The sequence below is a fragment of the Plasmodium gaboni genome, chromosome 14, assembly GCF_001602025.1.
Source record: "Plasmodium gaboni strain SY75 chromosome 14, whole genome shotgun sequence".
Taxonomy (NCBI): domain Eukaryota; phylum Apicomplexa; class Aconoidasida; order Haemosporida; family Plasmodiidae; genus Plasmodium; species Plasmodium gaboni.
This window is the reverse complement of record NC_031494.1, coordinates 307,360-328,387: the sequence shown is the minus strand read 5'-3', so window position 1 is coordinate 328,387 and position 21,028 is coordinate 307,360. Positions and strand designations below refer to the sequence as shown.

The 21,028-nt window shown below is 19.6% G+C and overlaps 3 protein-coding genes across 3 annotated transcripts; 1 reads left to right on the top strand and 2 right to left on the bottom strand.

The window, feature by feature from the left end:
- Positions 1 to 498: 498 nt before the first annotated feature.
- PGSY75_1410300 (hypothetical protein) lies at positions 499 to 13,146 on the top strand (the record flags this gene model as incomplete). Its single annotated transcript, XM_018787808.1, has 2 exons — positions 499 to 12,729; positions 12,907 to 13,146. 2 exons carry the CDS (start codon positions 499 to 501, stop codon positions 13,144 to 13,146), a joined length of 12,471 nt encoding a protein of 4,156 aa, XP_018639180.1.
- Positions 13,147 to 13,671: 525 nt separating this feature from the next.
- On the bottom strand, positions 13,672 to 16,197 carry PGSY75_1410200 (cytidine triphosphate synthetase; the record flags this gene model as incomplete). Its single annotated transcript, XM_018787807.1, has 1 exon — positions 13,672 to 16,197. The coding sequence occupies one exon, from the start codon at positions 16,195 to 16,197 to the stop codon at positions 13,672 to 13,674; it is 2,526 nt and encodes an 841-aa protein (XP_018639179.1).
- Positions 16,198 to 18,378: 2,181 nt separating this feature from the next.
- Positions 18,379 to 20,357, bottom strand: PGSY75_1410100 (putative alpha/beta hydrolase; the record flags this gene model as incomplete). The annotated part of the gene is made up of 7 exons (XM_018787806.1): positions 18,379 to 18,586; positions 18,739 to 18,854; positions 19,073 to 19,141; positions 19,272 to 19,356; positions 19,502 to 19,592; positions 19,813 to 19,968; positions 20,063 to 20,357. 7 exons carry the CDS (start codon positions 20,355 to 20,357, stop codon positions 18,379 to 18,381), a joined length of 1,020 nt encoding a protein of 339 aa, XP_018639178.1.
- Positions 20,358 to 21,028: the final 671 nt, after the last annotated feature.

The window sequence follows — 21,028 nt, the reverse complement described above, 5'->3', positions numbered from 1 at the left end:
TTTTATTTTTATATTTTATTTTTATACTTTATTTTTATATTTTATTTTTTTTATTTTTATTTTTTATATTTTATATTTTATTTTTTTTATTTTTTATTTATATTCCTATAAAATCTTACATGTTATTAGGGTTCGTATTCCATTTTACATTATTCTGATTTTATTTAAACTCATTTGTTTAATTTATGATATATCCTTAAAAAATATGAAAATATGAAAGGATTGCTTTCTTTGTTTTTGTAAAACTTATATTGTTTTTATGTCAATATATAATATATCGTAAAAACATACATATATATAATATATATATATATATATATATATATATATTATACGTATAAATGCTTAAAACATTCATTCCATAAAATATGAATACATTATAGCAGTCAATTATATTTAGATTATATTACATAATCTCTTATTTATATATATATTCATTTATATGACTAAAAATAAAGATTACATAAAGTTTAGAAGCTATTTTTGATTGCATCCCAAATGAAGACCATGAGAAATGATCGTCTATCCGGTACTCCTTGGGATAATGTAAAAACTTTAAAAAACTGTCAAGTGGATTTATTATTTTCTTGTGATTTACAGAAAGGAGTAGAACATAAACTAATATCATTCGCTTTAAATTTATTGAGTGTAAGTAAAAAATATGAACTGATATTTATTAGCTACGGTCAATATATTTATGTATATGAAATGAATAAGTTTATAAATAATAGTAATTTTTTTATGAAAGAATATGAAAATAATAAATATAAACTTCAATATTATTTTAATAATGAAGAAATTAGAAAAAATAATTCCTCTTTTAAAAATATGAATAAAATATCATATATATATGAAGAATTGAAAAGAGAATTTTATTTAAAAAAAATGAATATACCATGTCCTTCTTTAAAACTTTCTCCACATTTATATTCTAAAGGATATGTTAATATAAAATGTGAAGAAAATGAAGCAATGAATAAAAGTATATTAATTTCAGTTGGATGGTCAGAAGATACTAATGTATATTATGTCGAAAAAATTGTTGAATCTATAAATACAAAACAGAAAATAAAAAATATTTTGCAAAATAATATATACGATTTTTTTCAAAAATATGAAAATATATATAATGACCAAGGTATTACATCTCCTCATTTTTCAAATATTTCAAAGGATCCTTATTGTTTTTTAAAAAAGTTAAAAATTGACGAACATCATTTTGTACTTAATATTTTTTATAATAATAATTATAATAATTATAATAATTATTTTTATAATAATAATAATGATGATGATAATAATAATGATGATGATAATAATAATGATGATAATAATAATAATAATAATAATAATAATAATAACAATTATAACAATGATAATATTATTCAACTAAACAATAATAATTATTTAAATTCTAAGTCTAAGTATAAGTTAGACAAGCATATGTGCAACCCCTTTATCATAAATGAAGAATATTTAGCTAATTATTCCAATGACATTGTTGATACGATTAAATTTTCAAAAAATAGTAACTATTTTGATTTTTTAAAAAATAAAATTAAAGAAAAGAGGAATATGATATTTTATAAATATCATGAAAATAGGAAGAGGAAATCCTTATCCTTACTATCTAAAGTGAAGAAAAAAAAGAAAAAGATAAAAAAAAAAAAAGTAGACATTTCTAATGATAAAATAGATCAAATTAAAAATCTTCAAACAATTAATAATTTTCCTAATAATAAAGAAAATATTGATCATAATAATAAAATATATGATATTCATGAAGGTGATATTATGGATCCGAACAGTGATGATGACATTATTAATCACATACAAAATGACATTGTTCATAATCAAGATTTGGCTGATGGCAATATTAACCATGTTAATAACTCCTCTGAGGGAAAAAAGAAAAAAAAAATAAATATCATGGAACATCATACATATAATGAGAAAGAAAAGAAAAGACAAAAAATTGATATTTTAAAAATAAAGAAAAACAACATATATAATGAGGATATCTGTAAAACGAACTGCACGGATGTAATGAAAATGGAGAACGATAATATGCATAATACAAGAGGGGAAGCACGTAGGGGCAAAAAAAAAAAAAAAAAATGTATAAAAAGAAAAAAAAAAATATACAAGTTTAGGATTAGTGATATTTATAGTAGTCTTGAGAGTGAAGAGGAGGAACTAGAAGAAGAATTGAATAATGATGATGATGATAATAAAAATAATAAGAATAAAAAGGATGATGAAAATAATAAGCACAATAATTTAAAGAATAATATATCCTCGAATGATTTGAAAAACTCAAAAATGAAAAAAGGGAAAAAAACAAGAATCAAAAGAAATTACAAAAGCACATATAAAAAATACCATTATAATAACTATTTAGATTATGATGAAAAAGAAATTGAAGAATTTGATTTTTTTAATAAGCTACGCAAAAAGATTTATATAGGATATAATTTAAGAAATAATTTAGAACTAAATGAAAAAAATGATTATATAAATACGTTCAGAACAAAAAATCATTTTATAAATGAATATATGAAATCATCAACAGATGATGAAATAAATGATGATATTAATGAACAGAATTTGTCATTAAATTTAAATAATGCTAATATGGAAATGATTGAGAAAAATAAAGAGAAGAATAAATTCTATGCTCGAGATTATTCTTCCAGTGACACTTCAAATTATTATCCTAATGATAGTCATGATAATAATTACTATGATAGTTATCACAATGCTAATACTTATAATCTTCATCGTAAAAAATATCATTATAAACCATTTGAAAACATTAAAAAATTTAAAAACAAAAACCCGTATTTTTATCCTCAAAGAAAATATAAAGCACATAATAAAGAATATAAAGGTAAAAATAAAAAAAGACAACTAAAAAGGTTAAATAAAAATACAAAGAATTATATGTTATATACGAACAAAATTAATAAATTAAAAGAAGAGAGAAAGACATTTATTAATTTCTGTAAATCATATATTAAAAATAAATATTATAATGAGTATAGTAAACGATTAGAAGGTTTTGAGGATCCATTTAATAAAATAAAGTATCATAATATATGGAAAGGTCTTAATATCTTTACATTTAATTTATTTAATGTTGATTATAATGATAAGATTTTGAAATCTGTACAAATATATGTACAACCAGATATTGTATTTAATAATAAAATGTATATAAAATCAGATACATCTACATGGGCTATATCATTTAATTTTAAAAAAAATTTACTAGCCATTGGATCAAATACTCACAATATACATATATATAATTTGAACAATTTTTATTATTTTAGAAAAAGATATGATTATGATGAGGCAATAAATTATTTTAAAAATATGTTTATTCATAATAATATAAGAGTAGGAGAACTCTTTGAAAATGACAAGGGTTGTGCATTTTTATATGAAGATATATATAGAGACATATTTGAAACTAAATCATCTAATGATAATAAAGGATTGGAGGATTATAATAATAAAGAAAAAAATATATTACCTAATTGTAACAAAGAGGGAAAAAACAAAATGAAAAATAAAAATTTATCTGATCATTGTAGTAAAGGAATGAAATGTATATTACCAGCAGATAATATAATAAGTAATATTCTTATAAGAAAAAGTAAAATTCCTGTTGATTTATCCCTTTTTTTTATTCTTAGAAAAGAACATTTGAAATCTGTACTTATATCAATATCACAAAATTTTCCAATAGATTCTATGCTATTACTTTTAAAACAAGCATATATAGGAAAAGAATTTTACAACATACAATGGGATATATATCATAATATGAATAAGTTTATGTTAAAAATAAAAAAGATGTATTCTAATATATTTCTTAGAAGATGTAATTTTCCTTTAAATTTATTTGATAGTAATACGCTACAAGTAAATTCTCATAATTTGTTAAATAATTGGTATATAAAATATGTATACGAATATATTCTTTTGTATGTCCATTGTAAAGATAAGTATAATAAATATAGTATTACAAATGAACAGATAAAGGCAAAAAAAAAGAACTATAATTTCAGAAATAAAAAATTGGAAAGCTTATTACACACATATTATGATATGAATAAAAATTTATTGAACTTTATGTGTAATAAATATGATGATCTTCGTATGTTTGCTGAACATGCAAAAGATTTTTTATCACAAAATATATATAATAAAAAAATTAAGAGTGATAATGAATTAATTTTATTTAATGATGATTTATTTATACAAAATAGTAGTGATGAAGAAATTAAAAATGATAGTAATATAATTTATACAAAATATAAAAATTATAGCTTATTGAGAATAAAAAAACATTATGGAAATTATACATTTTCTAATTTATGTCCTATGAATAATAAAGATTCTTCTTCCTTTGAAAAGAAATGTTTATTTAGCCGCTCTTATATATATAGCTATAAAAAAGCTAATATAGTTTTAAAAAAGATTTCTAATTTGTTTAGAGATTTTATTAAATCTAGACATAATTATAATTTTTCTTTTAAACACCAATTATTTTCAAATGATGATGCAATATTCATAATTCAAGGTATAAGCGACATAAAAAAGAAGGCAAAAAAGAAGACAAAAAAGAAAGAAGATAAAAAAATGAAAAATTATAAACAAGCTCCATTAAAATATATCAAAGAATTAAAACGGGTAATTAAATATATACAAACTAATAATATGTCACCAGATGATTTACGATTATGTTCAAGAAATTATATAAATATAAATAATAATGAAAAAGTATTCTTTAAAAAAAAAGTATTAGTGATTTGTGAATTAAGGGATCATAATAACAATTTGTTAGATGTTATACATTTATCAAATGCATTCAAAGAAGAATATAATGATTTATTGGAAGAGAATGAAGCGTATAAATTATTTAATTATCAGGGTATTCCCGGTTCGATGGAATATGATAATGATGGTATTGATAATAATGATGTTGATAATAATGATGTTGATAATAATGATGTTGATAATAATGATGTTGATAATAATGATGTTGATAATAATGATGTTGATAATAATGATGGTGTTGATAATAATGATTGTGTTGATAATAATGATGTTAATAATGAGTGTGATAGTGACGATGATAGCAATGATGATAGCGATGATGATAGTGATGACGATAGCGACGACGATAGTGACGATGATGATGATTATGATAATTATGATGACGTCTATGATAGTGATGATGAAGATAATTACACTCGAAAAAATAATTTCTGTATGTTTAGAAAAAGGTTCTTAAATAGAAACAATTATCTTTTAGAAAAAAAAAGAGAGGAACTAACAAGTACGAGTTTAATGAAAGAAAATCATTTAAGTGGAATAATAAATAATACTGTAGATATGGAAATGAATTATATGGTACATTATAAAGGAAATAAGAATAAATTAAAAAAACATAAGAGAAGAAGTAATAAGGATATACATGTAAGAAGAAAGAACACATCTTATGATATGAATGATGAAAATTTCTCTTATTCTTCCATATCACATTCATCATCATCTTTATCATATGATGATAATGATATGATGGATAATAATTTACCTTTTAGAACAAATTATTCATTTGTTAATATTCCTATTGCTCATGGAGTACCATATACTAATACACCATTAAATAATAGTTCTGTACAAAGAAATAATACAATTTTAAGAAATCGAACAAATTCTAGTATTGATAATAATAATAATAGTAATAATATTATACCTAGTACTCAACATGTTAGGCTTTTTATTAATAATACTTTGACAAACCATTTAACTGCTGTAGAAAGTAATGTACCTAATCGTAGAAGAAATAGTTTAGGTGATAATTTGTATACATATATTAATAATATGTTGCATAATCCGAATAATACCATGAACTTGAATAGAGATATGAATGTAGTTAATATGATGGGACGTATCTTTGACATAAGTCGTATAGGAAATACAAGAAATACAAATACTCAGAATGATCAAAATAATATGGATAATTCGAATGCAAATTTTAATAGTGATAATCAGACCATGAATGAACAAAATGAAGGATATTCTATAAATGTTGAAGTTATTCCTGGATCTGTTACCATACCAGATAATGATCAAAATGGTGAAAATGATCAAAATGTTCAAGATGTAGATGTTCAAAATGGTCAAGATGCAGATAATCAAAATGTTCAAGATGTAGATGTTCAAAATGGTCAAGATGCAGATAATCAAAATGTTCAAGATGTAGATGTTCAAAATGGTCAAGATGCAGATAATCAAAATGACAAAGATTCAGATAATCAAAATGTCCAAGATGTCATTGATCAAAATGACCAAGATGTAAATGTTGATAATTCAAATAATAATATTAATAATAACGTTATAACTATAAGCAACACAAATGAACAAAATAATGTTAACAATATAAACCAAGTTAATAATAATAATTCAGATAATATAAATGTGATTAGTAATATTAATAGTGAGATGCGAAATGTTCCTAATAACAATAATCAACCTTTAAATATGGAATACCAATTTTTAGATATGATATATAATAATATTTTAAATTCAAGAAATGAACGAAGAAATATAAGCACATCCGTAAATACAAGAAATAGACCATTTAATAGAAATAATGTTATTATATCACGAAGAAATAATTCCTTAAATATTCCAACAGGGGATATATCAGAAGAAATGATACGTAATATGATAGCGGTTAGCATTGGAAATCTGGATATACTAAATGAAAAAGAACCTTTAAATAATTTTATAAAAGGAATTACTAATGATTCCAAAGAACAAATTAAAAAAGAAAGAATGACATTTAATTTAATTCCTTTAAACTGGAAAAATGTTTGTGCAAAAAAGAAATACGATGTTAAGATTAAATATATTTATACCTTGCCTGAATGTGCAGATAAAATATTACAGACGTATAACAAGAATGATCAAATGGATTTGGACTTTGTTGTTATATGTGAGGGTTTATATGAAGAAAGTAATAAAAATTCAGAAAAGGAAAAAGAATATAAGATAGGAGACCAAAAAATGGCAAATCATATAGTAAAAGTTGATAAAATGAAAGAGAATGAAATAGAAAATCAAAAAATCAAAAACAATGTTATTATAGAAGACGAAAGAAATTTAGAATCTCAAAAAACAAATATAATTAATAAAGAAGATGATATAAAGGATGATAAGAAAAAAAGTGAAGAATCTCAACAAAAAATAGAAGAACATTATTCTAGCAAAAATTATGAATTATCCAAGAACGATTTAAGTAATTCATATGCATTTTCTATAGAACTAAATAATAATAATAATAACATAAGTATTGATAATAATTGTATATATGGTGAAAATATTAGATATAATGAAATGAAAAAGGAATATATAACAAATACCACACAAGGTAAAGACAACCAAAGAAATACTACTATATTAGATAAAGAATATAATAATAGTATAATTGAGAATAAGAAAAATATTTCTTCTAAATCGAGTGCATTTGATATGTCTGATTGTTACTCCATTTTTTCAAGTGGTTCTTCTGACAGTAACCTGTCTAATGATATAAATGAATTTAATTTTTTCTCATCAAGTGAAGAATGTTCAGAATGTGAATATAATAACTTGTGCTTACATAATAGTAATAATATAAGTTCTTATTCAGTATATAAATTTTTAAAAAAGGATAATTCTATATTGTTTGTTAATAATTGTAATGTGAAAATTAAAAGATGTGAAGGAATTATAAAAGAATACCGTTTAAAAAGGAATAAGAGGAATAATAATATAAATATAGAAAATATTCATTCTCGTAATAAAAATAAAAAATATAATAGACAAACGAAACTTATATCTTTAAAAATAAATGATATGAAATACAAATATATAGAGAATCAAAATAGTGATAATTTTATTTCTGAACCTTTTTTTAGTATAAAATCGAAATGTCTTGAAAATATTCTATTACAAGAAGGTTATTACAAAAATGAAGAAAATGAAATGAAAGAAAATAAATGTGAAAATGAACAAATAAACAATAAAAAAATATATGTAAATAGCAGTGATATAATAACTTCATATTATTCAGGTGAGAAAAAGGATCAAAACCTTTATGGTAGTAATATGGAATATAATAAAGGAAAAAGTGATATTAATAATAATAATAATAATAATAAAAATAATACAAATGAAAATGTTAATTCATGTAATAGTGCTGTTAATACAAAAAATTTTGAAAATGAAAAAAAAGAAATTCTTGATATAGATGTATTAGCAAAAAAAAATTTCAATTATAATATAAGTGCATTTATACATTGTATGAGTAAGAAAGTATGCAATTATTTTTATGATGAAAACCATTTAAAATATCTTAATAATATTAGTAAAAAGAAACAATCATTCTTTTTAGATAAGGTATATAAAAAGAAAAATATATATGAAGATAAAAAAGTGAATAGTGATATTTATTGGACATCATCAAATGTTAGTTTTTATACAGCTGATTGGTATGATATATTGTATAGAATATTTTTTGATCCATCCTCTAGATTTTATGAAATGTTATTAAAACATCATGCTCATAATATTCCATGTATTAAATTTTCTCCGGATGATAATTTCTTGTTATCTTGTTCAGTTGATAAAAGTATAAGTTTATGGTATCCTAATAATATCAAGAATGATAAACTAGAAAATAATTATAATATTTATGATCATTTGTTTCCATATTATAAAGATGAAAAAAAAGAAAACTCTAAAAAAATAATAAAACATAATAATAAAAAAAAAAAAAATTCTTATATTGATAACTTTGAGCATATTTTACATCATTTAGATGGTTCATATAAAACTCATGATATTTTTTTGGATGACAATAATTTTATGTTTAATAATATAATAGATAGAAGTAAAAATAAAAAGACAGAGAATATGAAAATGAAGAAGAAAAAGAAATATTGCTTTGAAAAATTATATAACAAAACGAAAAGATGGCATATAAATAAAGAGAAGGAATTAGTTGAACAGAAAAGAAGTAATATATTATGTAAACAAGAATTAAAACATATGGGTTGGAGTGGAGATTTTATTATAAAAAAAAATGTTAAAAAAATGGATTTTTTTGTAGATATATTTTTTAATACACCTTCGAACATATTTAAAGATAATTTTGTATGTTCGCAATATTTTCCTTACACGGATAAACCTTTAAATAATTTTTTAAATATTTTTGAAAAATATTCATTATTTGAACTCTTTAAATTATCCTTTTTGAATTTACAAGGAAAGGACCAAAAAATTGAGAGCATATTATCTAATAGAAGCATTAATAACTTGGTCAATTATCTTTTCAAAATGAATAGTAAAAAGTTAAAGTATATGAAAGAAAACAATATTGATAATATCGTAAGTCTATTAACTGAAGGGGAATTATTTATTAATAGAAATAAACGAACAAATGAAAAGGTAGGAAAGAAAAATTATATTGATAATGACAAAGAAGATGAAGAAAAAGAAAGAAAGAGAGTTGAAATGAAAACATTAAAAAGGATTTATGTAGCTATGAAATATGCTTGTAGACACATGTTAAAAAAATATCTGTTATTTAAACCTAATAACTATAAAGAAAAAATTCCTAATAGAAATAAGAATATGATATCAGCAGAAGAAATATTATTAAATAATAATGAGGTACCCATATTAACAGATTATGATTTTAATTTTTCAAGTGATAGTGATGATAAGCATATGTCTCGTAAGAAAAATAAAAGCATAGATATTAATAATAATAATGTAGGAGATTCATGTACTTATGAAAACAACGAATTAAAAAAAAAATTTTATAATTTACATAATAAACAGTGTATATCAGATGAAGAAAAGAGCTCTTCTTCAAATGATGAATTTTCATCGTCATCTTTTCATTTTATAAGTAGTAGTACTAGAACAAATAGGGAAGGTAAATATCTTAATAAAGATATCAACGAATCAGATGAAGAATATATAAAAAAGAGAAAAATGAAAGAATCCTTATTTTATAAATATATAAATAAAATAAGAAATGAATTTAATGCAAATTATTTATTATATAGAGATGAAAAATATGATATGTTAAAAAATAAATGGATATACTTTTTACAGAAATTATTAAATCAATATGTACATATGAAATGTTTTAAAAAAGTCTATGCACATATTAAGAATAAATTATTACGAAATGCTATAAAGAAATATAAAAAGCAGAATAATCATAATTTCTATTTTAATTTTCATATAACTACAAATTATAAGGAATCTAAAATATTAAAGGAATTACTTAAAAATTATTCAACATACTTTGATAAAATAAAAAGCACAAGAATGGATAATAGTAAAAATGATTTTAAGATGGTTAACAAAAAATTCAAGTCCTATTTAAGGTTAATAAAAAAAGAAAAGCTTTTTAAAAAAAGACGACAAGGAGAAGCAGAATTAAATAATCAAAAGATATTTGAACGATTATATGAACATATTAATAGTAATAATAATAATATAAATAATAATAGCAATATAAATAATAATATCAATATTAATAATAATAGTTATTGTTTTAATGATGATATGGGATATACACTTATATTAAAAAATACTGTTTCGAATTTTCACAATATTATATATAATATAATAAATATATCACCTCATAATAAAATAATTAAACATTGTAAATATTTAAAAAAATATAATCAAGACAAACATAAGAAAGAATATAATTTGGATAGAGAAAAAGTATATACTGATCATCATCATCATAAAAAAAAAAATTTTATATTTAATAACATTTTCAATGATTTCAATAAGGATATAAAAAATAGAACTACTTTTTATTCATCATCAGATTCATTGAATTCTGATATAAATGAGGTTTCATATAAAGGAAAAGTAAAAAGAATGGTTAAAAGAAAAAAGAAATTAAAAAAATTATATAATAATAATATGAAAGACACATTTATTATTAAAAAGGATAATATTTATGTAGGTAAAAAAAAGATACCGAATAATTATAATTTCTATAGAAATATAACATATGATATAAATGAAAATGTAACATTATTTAATAAACATGATAAAAAAAATAATAATATTAATTATAATGCATTAAATTCATTTAATAATATAAGATGCTTGAAAAAAGAAAATATTAAAGAAAATATTTTAATGAAAGAAAATAAAAAATTTAACATCTGTTTCTTAAATTTAAATAAAGGTAATTATCAAATTAATTATTTTTCAAATATTGATATACTTAAAAAATTTTATAAATTTTGTGGTAAAGGATTAATTCTGGTGAATATACAATATATAAAAAATGATACTACTAAAAAAGGAGAAAAAAATAATATACATATTAATAATATACATATTAATAATATACATATTAATAATAACAATTTAAAGAATCTTAATGTAAAAGAAAATGACAATGGTTTGAATAAAAGACCTAAAAATCTTATTTTCCAAACAGACATATATATATGCAACACATATAGAGGTAATAAAAATATAAAAAAAAAAAAATCGAGAACTATCATTTTTATAATAAAAGTTAACGTAATTGAATTAAAAATGTACTTATTAAGAAAAAAAATATTTGAAGAGAAATATATCAATAATTCGTTTTATATTCATTTACAAGTTATACGAATAATTTATTTTTTAACCCTACAAAATTGTAAAATATACTCATCACAAAATAATAATAATGATCAAACAGAAATTGTTGATATTCATAACTATAATATTAATTATAATATAAATTACTCAAATATTGATGAACAGAGCAAACAAAAAATACTTAAATATTATTTATCAAATAAAGAATATAAATTTTTTCAATTTTTAACATCAAATCTGTTCGAAAAAAATAAAAGGAATAAAAATCTGAAACCAAAGGAAATATATAAAAATATAATAAATATGAGAAATTATATATTTAATGTAAAGGAAGATGATAAATATGAACAATATATTAATCTATTATCAACCTCTGAAGAAACAAATATAGAAATATTTAAAGATCTATATAATCAGTGTAGAAATAATAAATATCAAAGTATATCATTTAATATATTTTTTTTATTGTTACCAAATTATAAAAAAAATATACTTATGCTTAATATATCTACTTTAAGATTTTTATATTCACATATGAAAAGTGAACATACCAATAAAAAGAATTACAAAAAAAAATTCAAAAAAAAAAAAAAAAATACCAAAGAACAAAAAATAAAAAAAAATTTATGTTGTATAAATAAAGATAATTATATTTATAATAACATTATAAATAAACAGCAAAAAAAAGAATTGAATAAATATTTAATACTATCAGCAGATAAATGTAATTTATATCTATTGAAATTTAAATTTATAAAAATCACTAGAAATTTATTTACTACCAAATTTCTTCCTATATCTATTCAGAAACTACCTAAAGAACAATATGCAACATTTAAACAAGTATTTTCAACATCACGTATTAGTTTGTTAAAAATTATATATGAAAGATCATGTGTAATATTGGCCAATCAATATAGTAATAAAATATTTATATATTTTGTGCAGAAATGTATGTATACAAATACGTATTTTTTAATACCATATTTTTTTCTTCCACTATATACTTTTACTATAGGGAGAAAACTTACACCGGTAAGAAAAAAAAAAAAAAAAAATATATATATATATATATAAATAAAAATGAACATATATAAATAAATAAATATATATATATATATATATATATGTATATATATTTGATATACATTTGATGCATATTGGATGTATACTTTCTGTATATTTTATGTAAATTTTTTTTTTTTTTGATAGAATTTTAATAAGGATATATTAATTTGTCATAAGAAATATATAATAAATAACGTAAATTATAATTTAAAAAGATTAATAGATGGTAGATCAATAGAAGAAGCCAACGATAGCGACTTTTTTATAGCAGGCCTGGATGTCATCTATGTTAATAAAAGGGATAATACATTTGAATTGTTGGTCTATGCACTTTTATTAAGTAACGTTATTTTTTGTTACAAACTAAATTTTGAATATTACTAAAATGGAGTATATCTATGTATGCATATTTATTTTTTATTATTTCATATATTTTATTTTATTTTTTTTTTTTTTTTTATTGCAATTGGAAACATTGTAAAATAAAACATATATATATATATATATATATATATATATATATATATATATATTAATGTAATATGTCAAAAATGGGGGGAATAAAAATATGATTAGTAAAAATTATTTATAAAATTAAAAAAGGAATAAACTTTTCTTATTATTAAAAATGGGAATATATATTAAAATAATAGTTTAAATTTTTTTCAATATTATATACGAAAAATTAAAAATGATATGTAATTAAAAACAAATAATTAAAAATTAATAAAAATAAAATTATAAAGTATAATGTATATATAATAAATTATATCTTAATAAATTATATATTTATAATTTACACGTAAAACGTTTCGTTTTCATATCAAGACAAAATGATAAAAATGTTATATATATATATATATATATATATATATATATATATGTGTATATTTATTTATATTTATTTATTCATTTGTATAAAATTCCTGAACATAACTTATTACCATATTTGTTCAAGCGCTCTTTTAACTTTTTCTTTGACGCTAACACAAATGCAAGAAATATAGGATTGGATTTAAATGGTCTCGAAGTAAATTCAGGATGAAATTGCACACCTACATAAAAATCTAAATTTTTAATTTCACAAATTTCCATTCTGACACTATGTATATCTTTAGCTACAAATGATAATCCAACAGCTTCTAATAAGGGTACATACTTAGGATTTATTTCATATCTATGTCTATGTCTTTCATATATATATAATTCTTCGTCGTATGCTTTATATGTTAAAGATTCTTTATCTATAATTTTTGATTGTTTTACACCTAGACGCATGGTACCTCCTTTATTATCATCACCTTTAAATTCACTCATAGATATGATTACATTGTTATTATCTATTTCTTCTATACTTTTGTAATAACTTTCTATACCTATAAGTTTAATTTTCTCTTTTATTGATTCTTCAGTTAATTTTTTAGGAATATCTTTTATACATTTTTCTTTTAATATGAGTGATTGACTTTTTAAATATTCCTTTCCATCAAACATAGGATCCGTATCATCATATGTATTCTTATCTTTTATATAAGTATCTTGATAGTGTGAATAATTATTATTCTCAACATTTATATCATCATTTAAAATTGATGTTGATATATTATCATCAAAATGAATTTCCTTTTTCAAAGTGTTTACATTATCATGTTTTGGACGTTCTGTATAACTTGCCAATACTTTCGGTTTATGACTTGAATTACTTTTATTTGAAATACAAGATGACGTTGTATTCCTACTACAATTCTCATTTATATGTGCATCCTTTTTATATTCATTCATTTCATTTTTAAAATTTTCTAAATTTATTATATTTTCTTTTTTTTCTTTTTCATTATAAGAATAATTAGTTGTATTTTTATTTTTTTTTCCACATTGATTATTATTATTATCATTATTATTAACATTATCTGTAGGTACTGCATTATATTGGGGTGATGTATATTGCATTTCTGTTGTATCCTCAAATTCCTCCGAATTCGCATTCACATTTAAATATTCTCGCGCTACATCTATAACAGCTATTTGCATTCCTAAACATATTCCTAAATATGGTATATTATGTAGACGACAATATTTTGAAGATAAATATTTTCCTTCAATACCTCTAGTACCAAATCCTCCAGGTACTAAAACACCATCTACCGATTTTAATGTTTCCCATGCTTTTTCATATTTTATTCTTCTTTTTTTATCATAATCTTCATCAGAAGTGGTATCGTCTACAAATATGAGTTTTTCTGTGCTACTATTTTCATAAAAATTTTCATATGAATATTTCTTTGCTTTTTTTTTCCAGTCCATATTTTTTTTTTGTTTTTTTTGTTTTAAGGATAAATGGCTACTGTTAATATACTTAATAACTAATTTAAATCCACATTCTAAACATGCATGTACTAAAGAAGAGATAATAGATAAATAAGTATCATTAGATGCTGTATATTTGCCTACAATACCTATAACAACTTGTTCGCTTGGTGATTCATATCTGTCTGCGAGTTGTTTCCATATATTAAATGAATAAGGTGAGATTTGTAATTTATTATTTAATACGATATTTTCTAGATTTAGCTTTTTTAATACATTCATACAAACATTTTGTTTTTCTAAAATTAAAGGAACTTTATATACATTGGATGTATCATGTAATGATATAACATGTTCATTTTTAACTTGTGAGAATAAAGCAATTTTTTTAATAGCTTCTTGTGTTAATGGTTCTTCACATCTACAAAATATAAAATCTGGTTTTAAACCTGCTTCTCTTAATATTTTTACACTATGTTGTGTAGGTTTCGTTTTTTGTTCCCTAAGATTTCCTATAATAGGTACATAAGATAAATGACATAGACAAACATCATCATTATTTAAATTATTAATTAATTGTTGTAAAGCTTCTAAATAAACAGCTGATTCAATATCACCAACAGTACCACCAACTTCTATTAAACACATACAAGGAATTTTATTAAAAGAATCGATATTATATTCTTTTTTCATTTTCTTAATATTTTCATCAATCACATCTTTTATCCATTTTTGTATAGCATCTGTTACATGTGGTACTACTTGTACTGTTTTACCTAAGTATTCACCTTTTCTTTCTTTTTTTATAACTTCTTCATATATTTTACCTGATGTAATATTATTCTTATAAGTTAATCTTATATTTAAAAATCGTTCATAATTACCTAAATCTAAATCAACTTCACCTCCATCTTCTAATACATAAACCTCTCCATGTTCATATGGAGACATAGTACCTGCATCAATATTTAAATATGGGTCAATCTTTATTGTAGTTAATAAAATGTTTTTTGTTAACAATAACACAGCCATACTACTCATAGCTGTCCCTTTACCGAGCCCACTCATATTACCTCCGGTCACAATGATGTATTTCGTTATAGGTTTCTCATCATCTACGCTATCCATTGTAACAAAAAAAAAAAAAAAAAAATCAACAAATACAAAATATATATAAATATATATATATATATATATATATATATATATATATATATATATATATATATATTTATTTATATATTTTTATATGTATGTTATTTCGTGTGCGTGTGTAGTACATATGATTTATTACATATGCATATATTTTTTAAATTTCATTAAATTAACTTTTTCTTTTTTTTTTTTTTTTGGTGTATATGTTTTATATATAATTTGTTAAATAATTATTATCTATACATATATATAAATGTTAAAATATTTGTTTTGAATCAAATTAATATAAATATATATTATATATATCTTAATTTGTATGTAATATAAAATATATAAATAAAAAAATTAAGCCTTTTATATAGAAAAGGTTGCTAATATAATATATATATATATATATATGTTTGCACTTTAATTTTATAAGGTGAAATAATTTCGTACAATAAGTTATTATATTATTTAATTTTACTTTTCTCCATTTACATTATGAAGTACTAAAAAAAAAAAAAAATGTAGAATCGACATAAGATATTATATATAAGTGAAATATTTAATGTAATATAAATATATAAGTATTTTTTAAAGATTCACATATAATAAATATATATATATATATATATATATTTATAATGTATAATATAGAATTTTATAAATTATAATTAATGCAGATGATATCGATATAAATATAGAAACTAATTTTTCTTATTGTGAAATTATAAAAAGTTTATATTTTGATAAATTGAAATTTTAATTAGTTATTTTACAAAAAGCATTAATTAATCAAAATGAATAAAAAGAGAAAAAAAAAACAACTGATGTTTTTTTAAATATAATAAAATATAATTAATGTATATCTATTTTTAAAATAAATGAATATATATATATATATTTATATTACATCATGAAATTGCATAAAAATGTAAAAAATAAAACATATATATTTTAATAATAATAGATATATTATATATGTGATAAATATTATATGTTTAATTTTTTAAAATAATTCGAAAATTTATAGGTTTATTTATTTATTTTATAATTTTTTAAAATAATTCGAAAATTTATAGGTTTATTTATTTATTTTATAATATTATTTACATTATATTATTTTATTATATATATATTATATATATATTTTTTTTTCTATATATATACATAAATATCATAACAATGATACCCACTTCTTTTTTTATGTAGGGTAGAGATTTATTATGAAATAAGAAAAGAACACAAGATGAGTATATTTTAAATATACGTTTTATTATGTATTATATATATATATATTTTATATGTATAAAGTAGCGATAAAAAAAATATTTATAATATTTATATATATATATATATTTTTATATTATGTTATTTTATTATTTTACCTATATGTTATTTAATATATTAATGTAATATAATTTATTTTTTTATGTTACATATATGCAATGTTTTCATTACATTATCTTCTAATTAATATATTAAAAAAGAAAATAATATAGTTTTCCTTTTTTTTTTTTTTTTTCCCTTTAAAAAATAGATTATAAATTTATAGATATTTTATATCTTCTTTGCTTATATATATAAAATACACCTATATAAATATATCCATAGATATATTAAAAATATAGGAAAATACAATTAATATATAATATGAGAAAAGAAAGAAAATAGATGCATATTATATTTATATTTATGATTTTATATTCAATCAAATTGAAAAAAAAATATATAAAAAGAAAATAGATGTATATTCCCAGTTTTTTTTTTATCATTATTATTAATTTGGTGTGGAATATATAATATATTTATCAATTTATATTATTGTTTACAAATGAAAAAATAAGAAAAGAAAAAATTAAAATGAAGAATAAAGCAATTATTTATTAAAATATAAATAAATATATAAAACGATATTTTATTTTATATAATATGTATATAACTTGAATTAAAATTGTTCACAAAAAAAAATAAAATATATATATATATGAAACATGCCTAATTAAATATGTCGTATATTAGATGATTACACATTATTGTAATCTATTTTTTATATTTAAAAAAAATATAAATATTTACAAAAATTATACACATGTGTATAAATTATATATATATATATATATATATATTAAATTTTTTTTTTTTTTTTTTTTTCCCTTTTTCTATTAGATTTTATATATCGTCACTATTTTTTTCTGCATTATATATATATTTATTTTGTAAAAAATAAATAATATGTTGAACTAATTCATATGGTTTTTCTGTTAATACAAGATGTGAGCATTCAGGAAATATTATTAGCTTAACATTATTTATATATTTTTTTTGCTTTTCTAAAAATTTTATTGTATAAGCGCAAGGTGTAACATCATCATCTCTTCTATAAAAAAGTTATGTTTATTTTGATATGAATTATAAATATATTATATAAAAATATTTTTATAATACATTTCAAAGTATATATATATATATATATATATATATATATATATGCATATGTGTATATATATATTGTATATTAAAAATGTATACCCATAAATGAAGAGAACGTCTGAATTTTTTTTCAAGAAGGCGCTATAATATTTTTTAGAATCTTGTATTTTTGTCCCAGTCAGAACTTTTAAGAATGTCTCTATAAATTTTTCATGCTGTGAAAAATAAAACAAAAAATATGAAAATAAAAATAAATAAAATAAAATAAATATTTTTTATATTAACATTATTAGAATGCATAGATGTGTTCATAATATATATATATTTTTTATTATTAGTTATAAAAATATTTACATGTAATAAACATTTGATGTTTTATATATTAGTTAATATGCAAAATATACGTATTGTGTTTTTTCCTTTTTATTCATACATTTTCTTTTAGAACAGAATATCTGTTATGACTATAATAAGCATTGTTCTGAATATCATTATATTCATTCTATGGAAAGAAAAAAAAAAAAAAAAAAAAAGATAATTAATATATAATAATTACATATATGTGAATATTATATATATATATATATATATATATATATATATATATATATATTTATTTATTTATTTATTACTTTAAATGCTTCTTCATTTACAAATAAATAACTATATCTTTTTGCGACTCGTAGACAAAGACGAATGTTATGTTTTAATAAAAAACTATAAGTCAACAAAAAATTTAACATAATGAGAATGGAAATATATGTTTATATATAGGATAGTATCTTAACTGTTCAAAGAAAATTATTATAAAAATATATATATATATATATATATATATATATTTATTTAACAAAATAGTTACTGTAAAAATCGATGCCTTGGTTTGGCTAGTCCGGCTGCGCTTATTAAGCAGTACTTTTTTATCTTTAGTTTATTATCGACAGATAAATGTGCTGTGCTCGAAAATAAATGAATAAATAAATAAATAAATAAATATATATATATATATATATATATATATATATATATATATATTTTATACAGATGTTAAAATAAATATAATTTGTCCTTTTGGAGTATCATAAAAAACATATATATATTCCATCATTTTTTTTTTATATGAAAAAAGAAATAAGTTTATATTTTTCACTATCATTTAAATTTATATATTACCTGCTATAATACAACCCATAGAAAATCCAATGACAACAAAATTAGAATTAAATATATTTTTTTTTTTTAAAACATCATATATTTGTTCTATGAATAATTTTTCTGTAAATTTATTAACGTTTTGTAGGAGACTACTATTCCCATGTCCATAAAAATCTATAAAAAAAAATAGGAAATATACACACATATGTACAAATATTATAAATATATATATATATATATATATATTTATTTTCACTTATATAATAACCTAGTGATATAAATTTATAGTTAAAATGTATTAATGTATAAAAGACGTTTTCAAATTGATAACTATTTCCGTTTAATCCATGTAAAAATAAAACAATAATATTTTCATTATTTATATCGTCTTGTTGTTGCTCTTCTTCTTCTTCTTCATCTTCCTTATTATTCTCAGTATATGGGGATGTAGAATCACTTTTTTTTGCATTTACATTTTCAAATAAATTTGGAGAATATAGTATGAACGTATATCCTTTTGTACATGTAACATATTCATATTCTATGTCGTATTGTGAATACATGGATGCGATTATTTAAATCGAAAAAATATAAAAAGAAGAAAAAATATCTGCATATATATACATACATATATATATATATATATATAAGTTTATGTGCTAGTTATTTGGTACATATTAATTTTTTTTTTTTTTCTTTTATCATATATATTCAAATTATGGTCTTATAAAGATACAGAATAAGAAAGAATAAAAAAAAAAAAAAAAATAGAAAAAAGGGAAAAGAATAATAAATAAATGAATATATAGATATATACATATACACATATAAATATATGTATATTTTTTTTATTTATGCGAATATATTTATAACATCATATATATCACAGATTCATACATTAAATATTTTTATATTATATATATATATATATATATATATATATATATATTTTGCTTCGTCATATAGTAATAATGAAAATTGTGTTACATATACTTGAATAAGTAAAGACACATTCTTTCTTTTTCTTATTTTTTTTAATAAAATAAATATATTTATAATATATATATTAACGTATAGATTTATTCAACGATATTAATTTATATTTCCTTAATATGTACAGGAATAAATTAAAAAAAAAAATAAAAAAAACAAGCGAGTATAATATCATAAAGATGAATATAAGATGATATTACTTTTTTTTTCAGATATATTTTTTGATTAACATATTGTATAT